A 19,141-nucleotide genomic window follows, 5' to 3' on the forward strand; every position below is an offset into this window, starting at 1 on the left:
GATTGATCCACAGTTACTGACAATAAGGCGCTTCTGATGGCATACGTTCGTTGTTTTGATGATTGTAAACTGCAAGAGATGTTTGTAAAATCTATAGAAACTGACTGTACTGGAGCATCCATCTTTGCTGCTGTAAAACCATGGTTTGATGAAAAACAGTACCATTGGAAAACTTGGCATCGTGTTCCATTGATGGTACTACCTCCGTGGTTGTAAGACCTAAAGGAAATATGTCCCGAAGTTCTTGCAATGCACTGCATTGTGCACCGACATCATCTGGTTGCAAAAAATATTAGTCCAGTTATTTTATCAATCTCTCAGGATAGTTATTAAAACCATCGATAAAATAAAGTCGCATTTTCAGAAAATTTTGTTTTAATAATGAGGAACAGTATGTGAGGCTTCTTTTACATACAAAAGTCAGATAGCTGTCTAACAAGATTTGTTAACCCTTTTTTGATACGATACTTTTTTAGAAAGCGAAGGAGGTACAGATTTAGCAAAGGAGATCAGCAAACACAAAAAAACTTATACTATATGGCTTGGATTTTTCGAAAACTTCTTGAAGTATCACTTCAAGAGAAATTAATTATGCTGATAGACTGCACACGTGTATTAAAAGCCTTCACTGGAAATATGTGAAAGCAGTTTAATGAAAAACAATTTCACGGTATGCTAGTGTTAGCTGAAATCAATGAATCTCTCGCCGAGAATGATCTTAAGGATTATTCTAATCATTTGTGTTATGAAAAAAGTGATATGAAAAATAGATTTTCAGATCTATTTTCTTTTGATGTTGTTGTTATTTGGTTTTTAGGAGCATTAGCAACTAAGGTCATATTGCTCCGGGAATATGCGGAGGTAATTGCCTCACCTTTCCGCATCCTTCGTATTTGGTGGTCACGGGTTCGAACCCCAGTCTAATCAAGAAGCTTGTGTTACGCACTGCTGCCCCTGCCCAACTGGCTACGGAGGCGCCATTTTCTTTTGAAGTGAAGCCATGGTGGATGTTACATCCAATTGTATGTAGTAATGGCATGTGATGCAAGAAAGCAAGTGTATGAGCTTATGCAGAATCAGCCAAAAAAAAAAAAAAAAAAAAATTCGCGCAACCATTCCCTCTAAATGTTTGTCCAGTTTCTCCTTAAATTTTATTTAACCTATCAACTTCCGCAACGACGTATGGAAGTTTTTTCCAGCAATTAACCACCCGCTGGTTAAAGGAATTTCCGCACATCTATTATACATCTCTTTCCTTAATTTGAATTTATACCCCCTTAGGTTCGTAATCTGAACAAGTGGAAGAATCCGTTCAGAATTCAGCGTGCTCAACACATTCAACGCCTTATACACCTCAATCATATCACTTCGCAGGTGCCTAGTCTCCAGCCATTCCAATTTGCAGAACTTAAGATTCTCTTGGTAAGAGGATCCCTTCATTCCACTCACCAATCTTGTTGCCTTTCTCTGTACACGCTCAAGAAAATCGACATCCTTCTTAAAATGAGGCCTCTAGACCTGTACGCAGTACTCAAGGCGTGGCTTGACCATTGCTTTATACAGAGGAACAATCACCTCCTTTTCCCTGATGGCAAAATTCGTATATATCATTGACAAAACCCCATGACCTGCCCTGGCAGCGTGTCTGCATTGTTCAGAAAACTTCATATCTGACTGCACAATTACTCCCAGGTCTTTTTCATTTTCTACCACCGTAAGTGTAGTACCACACAGTTGGTACGTTTCTCTGGGGTTACTTCTACCCATATGCAGTGTTTTGTATTTGTCAAGGTTAAACTTCAGTTACCACTTCTCAGCCCATCTGCCCAAATTTTCTACATCCTGTTGCAGTAGCACACTGTCATTAACAGCCCTGCAACCTTTGTATCATCTGTAAACTTCGACACTAAGCCTCATATACATTGATAAATATACAAAACAGTAGTGGACCCAACACCGAACCCTGTGAGAGTCCACTAATAACATTAGTCCACGAAGAGCAGCACCCATTGGTTACCACCCTCTGTCTTCTCCCACTCAACCATCCTTTTATCCATTGTAGCAACTTACCCTTAATACCATTCTGCTCCAATTTGTACAGCAGGCTTACATGTGGAACGGTATCAAAAGCTTTCCTGAAATACAAGTACTGTATATGATATCAAAATTATTTTGCATCCAGTTCCTTTGTAACCACATCATAATATCCTATCAAATTTGTCAGACAAGACTTTCCCTTAACAAACCCATTGTGTGTCGAATTATTGCTGCAGTCTTGTCTAGATGATCCTGCAATGCATCTTTAACCAGTGACTCCATTATTTTACCCAGAACAGAAGTTAAACTGACTGGTCTGTAATTACTCGTGTCACCCTTCGATCCCCCTCTGTGAATTGGGGATACGTAAAAAAAAAAAATTTACACTTGTCTCCAGTCCGTGGGACCTTCCCCGAGTCCAAGGATGCTCTCATAATTATGGCTAAGGGCTTGCTTACTTCCTTTGCCACCTCCTTTAATATAACTGGATTGATCCCATCCACCACAGGCGCCTTTCTTATGTTTAACTTCAACAATTTCTCCTCCACTTTGCTCTCAGTTATTACAAAATCATTAAGCACCCTGCTACAATTTGATAACTTTCTGGCATTTTCAAGCCTTAATAACTCCTCATGTGTGAATGTAGATGCAAAATACTCATTCAGTTTGTTTGCTATCTGAGCAGGATCATCAACAGTCGAACCATCGATATCAAGTGGACCAATCAGATTCATCCCCTTCCTTTTAGAGTTTATATAAGTAAAGAAATCCTTGCTGTTTTTCTTAGCATCCTGTGCCAAAGATTTCTGGTAATCTGCCTTCGCCTGCCTAACCTCCTTTGTGACTTGATTACAAACTAACTTATATCTGCCATAAGCCTCTGTGTCGCCTGATAATTTATATGCATCTTTCTTCTGTCACGAGTCTCATTAGTTCATTTGCTCACCATTTATGTCTAAACCTTGAACAATATTTCTTTATAGGTAAACTTACTTACATCATACGGAACATTGAACTTTTAGCTAATAAGCATCAGGCTCAGGGATCCCATTTAATAAAAAGAGAAAGTATTTTCTTGTTTAAAATTTCATGGGGGTGCGATTAGAAAAAAAAAAAGTTGAAACACTGCTCTACGGGTATAAAATTTCAGCAAATGCTCAGATTTGGCTGTATCAAAACTGTCGCAGACTATGACGTGGTAGGGGAGGAAATGTAAGCTTGATAAGTTCGTTGCTCGGTTCGAAATAGCAGAGAAATGAGCATTACACCATGGCTTGAAATCGCTGATAAATGAAACATTGGTGAAACAGCGATAAAACAAAGCCAGAGATCTCAAAGAGGAACCAGCATCAATAGTATCAACCTGTAGATAATAAATCCTGCCGATATAATCCAAGTAACTGTAGACATTGATTTCTTACTTAAAATATTTAATAGGAAACTTCAGTATCGAAAACTGGCGTGCATGATTAGACGAAATAGAACAATTTAAATATAAGAAAAACGAAAGGGCGTATGATCGGAACCAAAGCTTTAATTACTGCACAAAATTAATATTCAAATTGGAAAATTGTGTACACAAATAATAGTTGCTGAGAAAAGAAAAAAGAAGCAGATAAAAAGGGAATTATTACATATTTTTACTAAACCACAATAAGTAGTTTGGTAGCCAAGATAAAAAACTTAGTGCCTTCAAAACCACAATAAGTAAAAGACCATTTTTGTAAAACCTTAATGGATTGATTAATAAATATGCTAATACTACTACTATTAAATTTCCTTATTCTGAGATTGGTGAAATACAAAATGAAACATAGGCCAGAGGTTCAAATCCAGGTAGAAAATTCTACGAAACGGAACGTTATTAAGATGTTAATTTTTAATAGTCAAAAGCTATATTATGACATGATCGAAGCGTATGACGAACCTGAACGGCATACCAGCGTGCTCCGATCCATTCTGTGTCGTACTCAAATCGCTAGTAGCGTCACACCGAATTTCAGAAGGAAAAAAATGAAACTAAAAATCGTGAAAGGATATTAATTAAATGCTTTTTTTTTTTTTATTTCTCGGACAATGTACATGCCGATAAAAGGAAGTCGGGAGGGAAAAATTAATTATTGAAAACTATAAAAAAGTATAAAATTTTTGAAAGCACCGAACAAAGTGTACAAACAATTCACATTTTTTAAAATTTTAATAAAGCTGAATAATAAACTACCTGGCGAGACCTTCGCAACGATAAAAGCTGAGACTTGTCATATGAAGGGAACACGGAGTAATGGGGAAAAAAACAGGGCTGGGGGGAATAATAAGAACCACAACAGTAACTAAATAACGTACATAAAAAAAAAAAAAAAAAAAATGGGGAACCATGCCGTCTGCTCCTGCACCCCATATTGTCAATTATTTATTTGTTGCAATGGAGTCGCATCACAATTACGGTTTTTTTTTTTCCTTCAATTAAACTTGCAATTATTAAAATTATTAATGGAAGGTTGGACAAATACCATTTTTGGTAGTTAACATCCTAATTACTACCTACTTGGAATTCTTTCCAAGTTACTACTGTGATGATGATCAAATTCCCTAGGGGCTCGCATCTGGGAAGTATGGGCTTGGAACACTCAGGTCTCTGAGCTGGATATCATCATTCTTCTCTTTCTTTGTGATTTCCCCTTCTACTTGTTTCTCTCTTTCTCAGTGTAACTCGGAAATTTTTTTTTTTAGCTGCTGCCGCATTAGCCTCAGTGCTTCCTTGCACTATATGGCTAAGTAATACAGTCGATTCCGGTTATTTGGGACACATCGGGACTAGTGCATTTTGGCCCAATTAAGCGGCTGCCCCAATTATCCGAAGTTTCACGTAAATACAGTAGTTAAAAATACAATGTACCCCCCCCCCCCTTTACAATTAATTCACTGTACAATCAAATCACGTTACGACGAACTCACTATAGTAAAGTACCGTTCACTATACGATGTGCAGTAAGCGCCGGTCATTGTGATCACGTTTGTGAATTGAATTTTAATTCTATTAAACAGCGATTCTAATTAGCGAAAATAGGAGGAATATTATCCACAGGCTATAAAAGTAAAGATATATTAAGCACAAATTTACCCTTTATTACTTTACCAATTAAAGAATTAAATGATACGGGGAAATTCGGAAGAATATACGTGATAATCGGAATAATTAACATGTACTGTAATATGTACATACTAACTAAACTAGTTGACATTTCTGTTCACTGACATTTGTTGGTGGGGGCTGAAATTTAAAACAGTAAAAAGATAAGCAATCAATAACAAAGAAGAGGGCACACACACAAACTGCAAGTAACACAACACGCGCAAGTGAGAACGGAGTAACAAATTAGGAAGCTTTAAAAATAGGAATGAAGAGAAGATTCTGAAAATTATTTTTTTTTTTATATGATTGAAGATTCCATGGAAGTGTAAACACGTTTTACCATAATAACCCACAGAATTCCAGCTGTCAGTATTATCGCAAATTCAATAAGATCGAGTTTACTATCCGTTTACGATAGATTGCACTAACAGAAAAGCCCAATAAACAGGTGACTGCTAATTGTTTTATGGTTGTGACCTCCAAAAATCCGACCAAACTACGTGGTACGGTCAGAGAAAATCTTAGGGTAATCTCCAGTGGTGCGGTCTCCTGCCCCGATTAAACGGCATTTTGTCCCAATTAAGCGAAGTAAAATCTGGCTATTTTCTCGATTGGGTTCTGTTTTTTAAGATTTGCCCCAAATAAACGGCTGCCCCGATTAACCGGTGGCCCAAATAACCGGAATCCACTTTATAATAATAAATCCCCTATTGATTTATATTAATTTTTATCAAATTATAATGCAATAACTAAGTTTAATGACCAAATAACGATTTTGTAAATAATAATAATAATAAGAGTACAATGTTTTTATTAAATTATTAGATCTGGTTTATGCGAGGAAGACAGACTTTTTCTGCATCATTAAAAAAATAATAATAAATCACAATCCATTTCCTTTCTATATAGGTGGACACGGACCTCTGGACATGCATGTATCTCTTACGGATGCTTCTTTACCATTGGCCAAACTGCTCAAGCCAATCGTATGTATTTTTGGTGTCATGCCATGTGGGAATGTTTTCTGAGTCGCCTTTTATCAACTTGGAGAGCAGCAATTACTTACGATTCTGCAAAGTCCGTGCTAGAGGTAACTGATCGTCTCCTATGGAGCTCTTACTGAGCCACCTCCTATAGCTGTCGCTGCAGAAGGCTAGCCCAAAAACTAGAAATGAAAAGGTAGGCGATACTTCAGTAGGAAACAGAAGTCTGTGTGTAAATTGCGTGTTCTGTGGTCGATTTTTTGAGTGCTGGACGAAAAACCCCAGTTTCCGGGAGAAAAAACCATGCTACCCTCGCCTGACATTAAAAACTCCTCCCGTCATTGACGGGACTCCGATTCGGTTCTTTTTCACCCAGTGTGGGAAGGACGGCGACTCTACCAACTGTGCTACTCACAAGGGCTATCCTTCTATAACCTTACTGAAAGTTATTTCGACAACTGCACTGTTATTCTGTCCGGCTCAAACTCTATCACTCGCACTGTCTCTTGTGGCTGCCCACAAGGAACAGTACGAGTAATAAAGTTCTAGGTTCATTCATCCAGAACCGGGTCCTGGACAAGTCGTTTGTTAAATTCTTTCCAAACTCTGTAAAATTGGCTTATGTCAATGACTTGACCGTTCTGATTCACGGACAATCTGCAAATATTATGAGTGATCTTTTACATTGATTAGTCTGTTAGAAAGAAACTGTCCTCATCTACAAACGCAAAAATTATGCTTTTAAAATGCTCGTTTGATGTAACCCCATCCCCCTTCATTAAATTGCAAGACAAATCACTTTGATATTAAGCCTCATGTGCCTTCATCAATATCATTAATAAGTATAGAAAAGAACAATGGGACCAGCACTGAAGCCTGGGGGAGTCAAGTAATAACTTTTAGTCCAAGAAGTAGATCAAATCGAAAACCTTTCTTGTGTTTAACTTCAACAGTTTTTCCTCCACTTTTCTCTCAGTTATTATAAAATCATGTGGCTCCCTGTTAGAGGACCAGGGTATGTCTGCCAGGGGCAAAGGTTGATGATGTTGTAGAGCCGATATTATCTTTTAAGGGAACAACAGGTGATATAGTTGTACTGTAAACGTTGGCACTAATGATATTAAGACTAGGAGACGAGCGGAATTACTTAACAAGTACAGATCACTGATGGAAAAAAGCTGTGAATTAGGGTTGAATTTGAAAGTGTCTGCAATTCTGCCCAGACACGATAGGAGGGAGTATATGATGAGAGCCTTGTCGATCAATTCGGCCCTGGAAAGATTGTGCAAGGCTTAAAGGGTAGAATTTTTTTTCCAGCCTGCTCTGTACTTGTTAACAGGGGAGACTATTTCTACAGGGATGGGATACCCTTAAATAGAAAGGGTGCAAGAATTTTTTGCTGATGCTATCGAGCGTGTTAGATGGGTCGAAAAACTGCTAGTTTTGGGAGACCCAAGGACTAATAGATTAACAGTAGCCACTGGCAGAGGTGAAAGTGATTCTTGCACTGCTTCTATTGGAATGAGCAGCAACATGGAAAACAAGGTGCAGAATGTTTTTGTTTTAGAGACTGGTGGGGGTCATTGCGGACAAGTAAACACATGGGTTGTGTTATGGTAGTTAAGAATAGGAACAGGTGCATGTATACTTGCGGTACACCAGTGCTAGGAGTTTGGTAAATAAATTTGTGGTATTGCTCAAAATATCAAAGGCAGATATTGTTGGGATATCAGAGACATGGTCACACAGATGCAAGGAATGCAGAACTGGAATTTGGGGAGTACAACGTCCGCAGAAAGGATAAACAGGATCGGAAGGGAGGAGGGATTATGCTTTTAACCCCGGGGGGGGAGGCTCACATCTGAGTATGGGCTTGGCACACCCAGGGTCCTGAGCTGGATATCATCATTCTTCTACTTCTTGGTGATTCCCTTCTACTTTTGACTCTCTCTCAGGGATACTCGGGAACTTTTTTTTTTCTGGTGCAGCATAAGCCTCAGGCTTCTTTGCATCATATGGATATTAATAATAATTAGTTAAGAAACACAAAATCCAAGGAAATTAAGCAGTCGACATCGCTGGACAGTGCAGTGTCGAGTCAGTTTAGTGTGACGTAAGCATTGGGAGTTCAAAATTGAGAGTAGGAGTGTTTTTTTTTTTGATTTGGTAGTTGTTGGCGCATCGGCTTCTGTGGCCATATTGCCTCTCCGAAGGTTTTTGCAGTACTTTGATCCAAGCCCGAGGCGGGAATCGAACCCGCGACCTTTGGGTTGCCGGGCAGGTACTTTACCCACTCGGCTACCCCGGTCGGCTAGTGGGAGTGTGCTGCACACCTAATCACTCTGATGAGTATAATAAGAAACTGTACAGGGAAATAAAGTGAGCCAGTACATCAGACAGTCTTATAATGGGGGATTTTAAATTCCCAGATATTGACTGGAATTTGTGGGTTGGTCACTCACACACTTGCAAGGTTTTTTGAGGATTTATTGGATGATTGTTTTCTACATCAGCATGTTTGGGAGGCAACTAGAAGGAATAATACTCATGATCTGATTATCAGGTAATTCTTCATGCATTAAAATATGCAGATAAAGTAACCACTAGGTGGCAGTGATCACAGTGTGCTGAAGTGGGATTTACTCAAAGAAGTAACTATCATCAGGGGTAAAGGGAAGGGTTTTTGCTTTCGTGAAGGCGACTACGATGGTCTGAAACAGTATTTAAATTCTACACAGTGGGAGTAACTGATGATGTTACCAACAGCAAATTCAAAATGGGATGCATTCAAAGAACTTGTCTTGGAAGTTATTAGGCTTTACCGAACAACTAAGAAATATTGTTCAAGGTTTAGGCCTAAATGGATGTCAGATGAACTAATGAGACATATGGTAGAGAAGGAATGCATGGGATACATAAATTAATGGGTGACATGAAAGTCTATGATAGATATAAGCTGGTCTGCAACCAAGTCACAAAGGAGATTAGGCAGGCAAAGGCAGATTGTGAGAAATACTTGGAAAAGGATGCAAAGAAACACAGAAAAGGTGTTGTTTTTTTTTTACCTATGTAAACTCAAGAAGGAAAGGGATGATTCACATTGGTCCACTGGATATTGAAGGTTCAACAGTTGAGGATCCTGCTCAGGTGGCTAACAAACTAAACGAGTATTTGCATCTACATTCACACATGAGGAGTTATTCAGGAAGGGAAATGCAGAGGTGAAGTAAACTCTGGTAGTGAGCTAGATGATTTTGTAATAACTGAGAAGAAAGTGGAGCAGAAATTGTTGAGGATAAACATAAAAAAGGCACCCGAGTGGAAGGGATCTATCCAGTTATATTAAAGGAGGCAGCAAAAGAAGCAAGCAAACCCTTAGCCATAATTATGAGAGCTTCTTTGGACTCGGGAGGTACCCATAGAGTGGAGATGTACAAATGTGACCCAAATTCACGACGCAGGATCAAAGGGTGACAAGTAATTATAGACCTGTGAGTTTAACTTGTGTTCCAGGAAAGTTAATGGAGGAACTGGTTAAAGAAGCACTGCAGGATCATCTAGATAAGACTTCAGTTATAGCTCGGACACAGCATGGTTTCGTTAAGGGAAAGTCTTGCCTGACCAATTTGATTGGATACTATGATGCAGTCACAAAAGAACTGGTATCTTTAATATTATATATTTCGATCTTAGAAAGGCTTTTGAAACTGTTGCACATAGAAGACTACTGCACAAATTGGAGCAGTGTGGCACCAATGCCACACTGCTCCAATTTGTGCATATCCATAGCAGCAATGCTATGGATATGCACTTTATCCATAGCAGCAATTTGCCTCCAAAGGCAAATTGCTGCTATTGATAAAGGGATGGTTGAGAGGGAGAAGATATAGTGGTTATCAATGGACACTGCTCATCGTGGACTAATGTTATTTGTGGAGTCCTTCAAGGTTCAGTGTTGGGTCCATTATTGTTTTCTGTATTTATAAATGTTATTGATGATTAAGGACATTACTGACGCTATGCTGCTGTAACAATATCTGGAAAAGATGGGCTGAGAGGTGGCAAATCAAGTTTAACATTGACAAATGTAAAGTACTACATATGGGGAAACAGTAACCCCAGAGCAACCTATCAACTCTGTGCTACTACACTGACAGCGGTAGAGAATGAAAAGGACGTGGGGGTAATTGTGCAGGCAGATATGAAGTTCTCTGAGCAGTGCAGACTGGCTGCAAGAGTAGCTCATGGTGTCTTGTTAATGATATACAGGAATTTTTCTAGCAGGATAAGGAGGTGATTGTTCCCTTGTATAAGGCAATGGTCAGGCCACACCTTGAGTACTGTATACAGGTCTGGAGGCCTCATTTCAAGAAGGATGTGGAGCTGCTGGAACGAGTAGAGAGAAGGGCAACAAGATTAGTGAATGGAACAAAGGGTTCTTAGAAGAAAGGCTTAAGTTTTGCAAATTACAGTGTCTGGCGACTAGTCACCGGCGAGGTGATCTGATAGAGGTGCATAAAGACTTGAATGGTTTGAGCATGCTCAATGCCGATAGGATTCTTTCTCTTTCTCAGATTATTCACCTGAGAGGGCATAAATTCAAATTGAAGAAAGACAGATGTAGGATAGATGGGCGGAAATTTGCCTTTAGCCAGCGGGCAGTTGGTTGGTGGAACAGACTTCCATCCCTGGTTGTGGAAGTTGATAGCCTTCATAAATTTAAGGCTCAGTTTAACAGGTATTTCGAACGAACGGAAGGGTGAAATGGGAGTGGTGCTTTTTTTTTTTTTGGCTGATGCTGCATAAACTTGCTTTCTTGCACATATGCTAATGCTAGAGTGTGGTAAACTAGCTGGGAGCTAAATGATAGTTTGTTTATCGTCTATCTGAGCAGGATCAACAGTCAAACCACCGATAGGAAGTGGACCAATCTGATTCATCCCGTTCCTTCTAGTGTTTATATAAGTAAAGAATTCTTTGCTGTTTTTCTTTGCCTCCTTTGCCAAAGATTTCTCGTAATCTAGCTTCGTTTGCTGCCATCATAACTAGCATATATCTACCATAGGCTTGTGTCACCTGATAATTGATATGTATCACATGCATTTTTCTTCTCTCCCGCTAGTCTCATTAGTTCACCGGATATCCATTTAGGGCTAAACGTTGAACAGGGTTTCTTAGTTAGAATGAGAAGCCTAGAAGCTTCCAAGATTAATTAGTACTATTATTCGCCTTTCGCCTATAGTGCAAGGAAGCCACTGGCTTTTGCTGCACTACCAAAAAACGAAAAGAATAAAAGAGAAAAAACTCAAACTAAATAAGAAAACATTAAGTTAAATGCTTCCCTCCTTACACAGGTAAGTATCCAGTAAGCTTCGGAATTTATTCAAACTGTCAGCCTCGACTACACACGAGGGGAACTTGTGCCAGCTATGAACGACATGCTTGAATTCTTTAATGCTTTCCATTTAAAATTTGCTGTTTGTAACGTCATCAGTTGGTCACACTGCATAGAATTTAAAAACATCTGAGACCTCTATAGTCACATTTACGAAAGAAAAATCCTTCTTTTACCCCTGATGGTAGTTACAGCTTTAAAATCCCACATCAGTACACTGTGATCACTACCATCTAGTGATCACAGTGTACTGATATACACTATGATCTATGTATTGATGTACAGGTTCCTTTATTTGCAGATTACTAATACACGAATAATGATTGCTGATAATCAGATCTAGAGTATTGCTCATTCTTGTTGCCTCTGGAACATGCTGCTGTAGTAAACAATTGTCCAATAAATCGCCAAAATTATTGCTAGTGTGTGAGTAACCAAGTTTCAATAAATATCTGAAGTTAATCCCTCATTACAAGACATTCAGATTTACTCGCCTACTCCATCCTTAAAGAATTCCTTGTGTGTGAATATAGATGCAAAATACTTATTCAATTTTTCAGCAACCTGCCCTCGTGAGTAGCACAATTAGTGGAATCGCCGTCGTTCCCACACCGGGTGGAAAAGACTTGAAGCTTTTTTTTCTTTGCCAAAGATTTCTCATCTGTTTTAGCTTGCCTAACCTCCATTGTAGTAGTAGTTGAGTTTTAGGAGCATCAGCGACCAAGGTCAAATTGCTCTGTGCATACTCTCTGTGAATTGTGAGTGTTCTGGTCGATATTCTGTTTTGCTGGACGAAAAACCCGAGTTTCCGGGAGAAAAATCGATGTTGCCCTCGCCTGAGACAGACTAACTCAACCACGTTGTGAAAAGGGACCGTAAAAACTCCTCATGTCATCGACGCGACTCTTTACCCAGGTCTTTTTCACCTGGTGTGGGTAGAACGGCGATTCTACCAACAATGCTACCCACGAGAGCTTTTCTGAGAGTGTTGTTGATGAGATTACTGTTACAATTACTAAGAATACAACAAGTAATTAGCATTCTTTTGCTAGTGGTAGAGTGACTGACATGTAACTGAATCTCTTCTTGGATAACTGTTTTATATGGATAAGTGAATTCGGTACAGGTGTGAGGGGAGGGGCTAGGCCTCACTCACCCACATGATGAACTTAACTGTGCAACTTTCCCCCTACATATAATGCCTAATGTTTTCTATAACAACATGCCCACCATAATGTTCCCGATGCTTCTTCTCATGGCAATTAGAAGAGTCAAAGAAAAACATACTATATGCTCATAACATCTTTATGGTTCTGAATGATCAATCTCAGCCACTTTAAGAACTCGCGAATTCAATTTTAACTGAAATAATAAAAAAAATAAGGGTCACAATTTGGTCAGTTATTTGAAAAATTTCATCTTTATTTCATATTTATTTCAAATAAAGTATCTATTTTAAAACCTGCAGCTAAGTGTTCTAAAAACTCAGCAGCTTCCCTTAATACCTCCTTCACCTCTTAACACTGTTCTTCCGGACTGTGATAGTTAAGCTGATGGTTTTATAAGAAATACATCTTCCGTCTGTGCCATTGTGAGTTTTTTCAATTACCTTACTGACTGTTTGGTCGTCCCGGAGTATAAATAGAAAATTTATTTATTTATTTATATTTCTACGGATGTTGTATAGTGCTTAAAATTATTATGAAATATGTTACACATTCCTGTTTAATTCACTTATTACTCACCGAGTGGCAGGGCTGGTTATGACTTCTGAAAATATGTTTAGTTTACTGTTGGATTACAGTCTAGATAAAGCAGTATGTATAATGTTTTCGTAAGCATTATTGTCATTTCATCAAATGGATGTAAGTATTGTCAATATAGTTTTAAACTGTATTTGTTCGAAGGCAGGTGTACGGGGTTACTGTATACGTGTTTCCAGTCTAAACATATATATGGTTTTTTTTTGTTTTTTTTAAATTTCAAAGGGTATTTTCCTCCGAACTGTGACGAAATAGTTTTTGACAGTTTGCCTCGTTATTTCCCACTATGCCACTTTAGCCGATGTAATTTTCAATATTCAGAAAAAATTACAAGGACGGTGTTAAGCATAAACTAGTCAAGCTCCAGCCTGTGACCTGTTGTCCAGTGTATGACTTTAACTCCTGAATACTTTCAGATAACTATAGCATAAACCCCCTGATCTGGGCCACTGTGAAGGGAACATTATTGCTTTTGTTCATATTGCTTTTTATGAACAATATTTCTCTCAGTAGTAGCCGTATAGTGCAAAGGAGCCACAGGCTTTGTTGCTGTAGCCAAAAAATAAAAATATGTGGTAAAACTCCAGAACACGGTGCCCCTTTGAAAATCACGTTCCTAACCTGCTATGGTTAGCGTTATTTAGGGTGTTTATCCCACCCTTGCCGCTGTTTTATAATCCTGAACTCGTTTTCCTATTTTAAAACGAGGGGAATAAACACCCCAAGACCATGGCAGGCTGAAGGTGCACCATGATCTGGAGTATAGCTATAGCGAAATATGTAATGGTGAATAATAAAAAATATATACACACACACACACACACACACACACACACACACACAGGTAACCCTTGTATAACGCAGAGGTTAGGTTCCAGAAATATCATGCGTTATGAGGTTCAAGTTTCATACAAAATGTAGGGTTATGTTCCGTAGTTTGTTGTTTTTATAATTAAAAAAAAAAAAAAAAAAAAATGACATTCAAAAAAAACATTTCATTCAGTCAAGAATTCATGTAACTAACTATTTAACAAATACATACAGTATTATAAAAAAAAATAGGAATTGTACATACATTTCATTGCACATAATGCATAAATTTCAAAATTAAATAAATGGATATTTTAATCACCATCACTGTCTTCAGAAAAAATATTTCGTAGATATTCTTTATTTACAAGTGGCCAGATGTCGTTATCACTTAATCTCTTTGACATCATTTGTATAATTCTAACTGGGTACTTCAGCTGGTTTTCTTATCAAAAAGTCAGTAATAAGACCTTGCTTACCACTATGCTGCAATTTTTTATTAAGTTCATAATATGGAGCTAAACGACTGTCCAATTGTCTTTTGAATTTTTCCGAGCGCTCTGTTGAGGGATCATTATCCGTAAAATAACTTACTAACTTTTGTGCCAAATTTAATCCTTCCGCTAATTTCTTTAGATTGAACTCTTTGATGGACTCAGCACAATCAGAAGCTTCAGTAGAACTTTCCTCATCATTTGTATTTGGTTTGCAGTCTTCTATTAATTGAACCAATTCCTTCTCATTTAAATCTGTTTCTTCATCAATTAATTCACAAACTTCACTTTCAACCATATCAGAAAATCGCTCGCCACCACAAATATGTGCCAGGTTTATTATACAGCTTAGTTCAGCATCCACAGGAGGTACGAAATTTTGATTAAGGATGACACCAGGCCATATTTTTTTCCAGCAACCTTTCAGTGTAGAGGGTTTTAACTCCTTTACACATAGAGAAATAATTTTTACACAACTAAATATTGAAAACTCTTTCCACACTTGAGGCAGTGTCATGTTTGGATTAATTCTATTTTTTCCAAAATTAATTCGAATGTTTGATGAATATAATACGCTTTAAATGTTGAAATTATCCTTTGATCAAGGGGTTGAATAAGTGATGTTATATTAGGCGGCAAATGAATTATTTTAATATTCGGATGGGTTACAATTTTTGAGCCCTGGTGCATTATCTAAAATTAGTAAAATTTTAAAGTCCGTATTCTTTTTCTTTGTGTATCTTTCTATATCAGGTACAAAACAGTTAAAAAACCAATTTTCAAATATGCTAGCTGTAAGCCATGCCTTTTTTGTTGGCTCTCCAATAAACAGGGAGGGTGGACTTGTCAATCACTTTTATAGCACTAGGATTTAGTCTTTTTTTTTTTTTTTTTTTTGTTAGTTGTTGGCGCATAGACTTCTGTGACCATAATGCACCTCCCAAAGGTTTTTGCATTTTACTCAGATCCAAGCCCAAGGCAGGATTTGAACCTGCGACCATTGGGTTGCCAGTCAGGTGGTTAATTAACATTTGGATTTGTCATGTAATCACCTGATGCATTAATACAAAACAGTAGGGTAACTCTGTCTTTAGAAACTTTGAATCCAGAAACTGTTTTTTTCATTTTCCGGTATATAAGTGCATTTTGGCTTTTTTTTTTTTTTTTTTTTTTTCCCCAGTTTAACCCAAATTCGTCTGCATTGAATACCTGGTCTGCACTATATCCACCTTCTTCAATGATTTTTAAAAGTTCTTCTTGGAATTTTCGGGCAGCATCTGCTGATGTTGATTTTCCTTATAGCTGAAGATTATGCAAATAAAATTCAGCATGAATTTTCGAACCGGCCTTTACTGGCACAAAATTCATGTTGAGAGCTTTCTTCTGAAAAATCTTGTTAGTTCTTTTTAAATATTGATAAATTTTGAGGGCTTTTTTGTTTAATAAGGTTTCCACTCAAAGGCATTTTATTGTGAGTGCAATCTTCAATTCAAACCATTAGATTTCTCCATATTTTTATTATTTTTTTTTTCCATTAAAATATCGCGTACACAAGCAATGCACTTTTCACTTATCATTGACCCATCAATAATACTATCTCTGATTTTTTGCTCCTTTTGTTTGATTGTATGAATTGTTGATTCATTTAAATTCAAAGTCCTTGAAACAGCTGCACATGTGGCCTATCTTCAAACCATCTGCTTGAAAAAATTAAACATCCTCCGGTGTGTGTCATCCATGTCATGGGGTGCTGATCGTCATACCCTCATCCATCTTTATAGTATTAGTAATGGCTGCATGGTGCAAGAAAGCCTATGGCTTATGCTGCACCAGCCAAAAAAAAAAAAAATCCAAAAAAAAAACAATGATAAAAATGAAAAAAAAAAAAATAATAATTAATAAAAAAGGAAATTAAACCTATCATCCTATGCGCTTCTCATACCCGAAAGTACTATCCAGATGACCTTTTGAATTTCCCCAAACTGTCGGCCTCCCTAAATTTCGGCACCTTCCCTAAATTTAAGGATGCTCTTACAATTATAATAGGACAGTTAAAATCCATGCAACATGAGAAATTTAAAACTGAGAAGTGTTGTAAATCATGTAAACCACAATTATTAAGTTCCCCCCCCCCATCTAAAAACCTGTTTATTTTTTGTAAAAATAAAACTCCAATATATGCCACACAAGTGTTTTGTGTTCCATTTATGGATATGACTGACAGAGGGTTAAATTGCTTGTCCATATGTCATCACTTGAACTTCCCAGTGTAGCTCAGGTGTTTCTTTACACCAAAGAATTTTAAATAATTTGCATAATTTTTTATTACAATATTTTTGCAAAAATATTTTATTTCTGTTTTTCACTATTCAACTATAGTTCCTATGTAAATTCTGAAATCCTTCTGTAAATTCTCTAAACCTGTATTTCATATTACTACTGCCAAACAATAAGAAAAAAGAACAAGCCCATGTGGTTGTTTATGTAAGAAAATTTTAAACCTAAATTTTTATTTAAATTGTAAACCAATTATTTTAGTTTTAGCATTTTTTTTTTTTTTTTTGAATTTTTAGGATTACAAATGGCAAGTGCTTCAAATGGCCCAGGAGTCTTGAATGATATATCATCAGATAAAGAAATCAGCTCTGAAGTGGAAGGGCCATCAACTCCTGAGGGTAACAAATAGTCTTATAATTAAACCACCTTGGCAGCCATAGTTTAATTTTTAAATCAGACTAGTATTTAAAAATACCACTCCACCATCCCTTTATCATAGCAGCAATTGCCTTCAATGCCACACTGCTCCAATTTGTTCAGCAGTCTTCCATGTGCAACAGTATTAAAAGCCTTTCTAAGATCCAAATATATGTTATCAAAGTTATTCCCTGCATCCAGTTCCTTTTGTGAACACATCATAGTATCCAATCAAATTGGTCAGGCAAGAACATGGTTTTGTTCCCTTAACAAAACCATGCTGTGTCAGAGCTATAACTGAAGTCTTGTCTAGATGATCCTGCAGTGCTTCTTTAACTAGTGCCTCCATTAATTTTCCTAGAACAGAAGTTAAACCAACAGGTCTTTAATTACTTGTGTTGCCCTTTGATCCTCCTTTATGAATTGGGGTCACATTTGTACATCTCCAGTCCATGGGTACTTCCCTTGAGTCCAAAGAAAGTACCCATGGACTGGAGATGTCATAATTATGGCTAAGGGTTTGCCTACTTCCTTTGCTGCCTCCTTTTAATATAACTGGATAGATCCCATCCACCCTGGGTGCTTTTTTTATGTTTATCTTCAACAATTTCTCCTCCACTTTCCTCTCAGTTATTACAAAATCATCTAGCTCACTGCCAGAGTTTTATTCACCTCTGGCATTCCCCTCCCTGAATAACTCATGTGTAAATGTAGGTGCAAAATACTCATTTAGTTTGTTAGCCACCTGAGCAGGATCATCAACAGTTGAACCATCAATATCCAATGGACCAATCTGATTCATCCCTTTCTTTCTAGAGTTTACATAGGTAAAGAACTCTTTGCTTTTTTTCTTTGTATCCTTTTCCAAAGATTTCTCATAAGCTGCCTAATCTCCTTTGTGGCTTGGTTACAGACCAGCATATATCTATCCTAGGCTTCTATGTCACCCATTAAGATATATGTATCCCATGCATTTTTCTTCTCTGCCACATGTCTCATTAGTTCATCTGACATCCATTTAAGCCTAAACCTTGAACAATATTTCTTAGTTGGTATGTAAAGCTTAGTAGCTTCCAAGATTAATTCTTTGAATGCTTCCTATTTTGAATTTGCTGTTGGTAACACATCAGTTGGTCCCACTGTATACCATTTAAATACTGTCTCAGACCTCCATATCACCTTTACGAAACCAAAAACCCTTACCTTTACCCTTGATGGTAGTTACATCTTTGAGTAAATCCCTTTGTTTTTCAGATTAAGTCTCCGTACTTGGACAGAATGTACCAAATGTAATTGCAGTTGCCTTATACATGGTATGACTTCCTTATCTCTTTAAAATATTGTTTGATAAAACATTGCTAAGTTACCATGAGTTTTCCTTGCTGCCTGTTTAATCTGTTCAGAAAACTTCATATCTGCCTGTATCATAACTCCTAGATCCTTCTTTCTCTACTGTTTTAATTCAACTCTGCTAAATGTATTATTTATTTTTGGATTGCTATTCCCGAAATTCATTGCATTTTGTCCTTTACCTTGCCTTTTGCCTCATTAAAACTTAGCTGCGGCTTTTTCTGGTCATTTCTGATGCCTGTTCCAGTCATTGGAGTGCTGCTTGGTGCTAATCATTAACAACTACCAATCTTTGTCTTCTGCAAATTTTAACATCACGCCTTCGATCCTGTTGTTTCATCGATGTTGTTTATGAAAAATTGGAAATAACAATGGTCCAAGAACCGATCTTTGGGGACCCACACTTCTGACATTACACCAATCTGAAGAATATCCATTAATCACATCCTTCTGCTCTGCAGCCACTCAGCAATTCATGTCAG

General features: G+C 37.5%; 1 protein-coding gene across 6 annotated transcripts in view; it reads left to right on the forward strand.

Moving 5' to 3' along the window:
- LOC150076347 (phospholipase D1-like) overlaps nucleotides 1-19,141 on the forward strand; it is a 496,427-nt gene that overhangs the window by 24,934 nt on the left and 452,352 nt on the right. For 4 of the 6 annotated variants that reach the window (XM_090387707.1, XM_090387706.1, XM_090387711.1 and 1 more), the window contains exons 1-2: nucleotides 13,322-13,413; nucleotides 17,189-17,290. In XM_090387707.1, coding sequence (XP_090243833.1) covers nucleotides 17,197-17,290 — 94 coding nt within the window. In that variant the 5' untranslated portion in view covers nucleotides 13,322-13,413; nucleotides 17,189-17,196. Of the gene's footprint in view, nucleotides 1-13,063; nucleotides 13,140-13,321; nucleotides 13,414-17,188; nucleotides 17,291-19,141 lie in introns of those variants that run through there. The other 2 variants (XM_090387710.1, XM_090387709.1) reach the window with 2 other exon arrangements.

Source organism: Mastigoproctus giganteus, chromosome 13 (assembly GCF_048544385.1).
Source record: "Mastigoproctus giganteus isolate SK-2022 chromosome 13, ASM4854438v1, whole genome shotgun sequence".
Lineage (NCBI taxonomy): Eukaryota > Metazoa > Arthropoda > Arachnida > Uropygi > Thelyphonidae > Mastigoproctus > Mastigoproctus giganteus.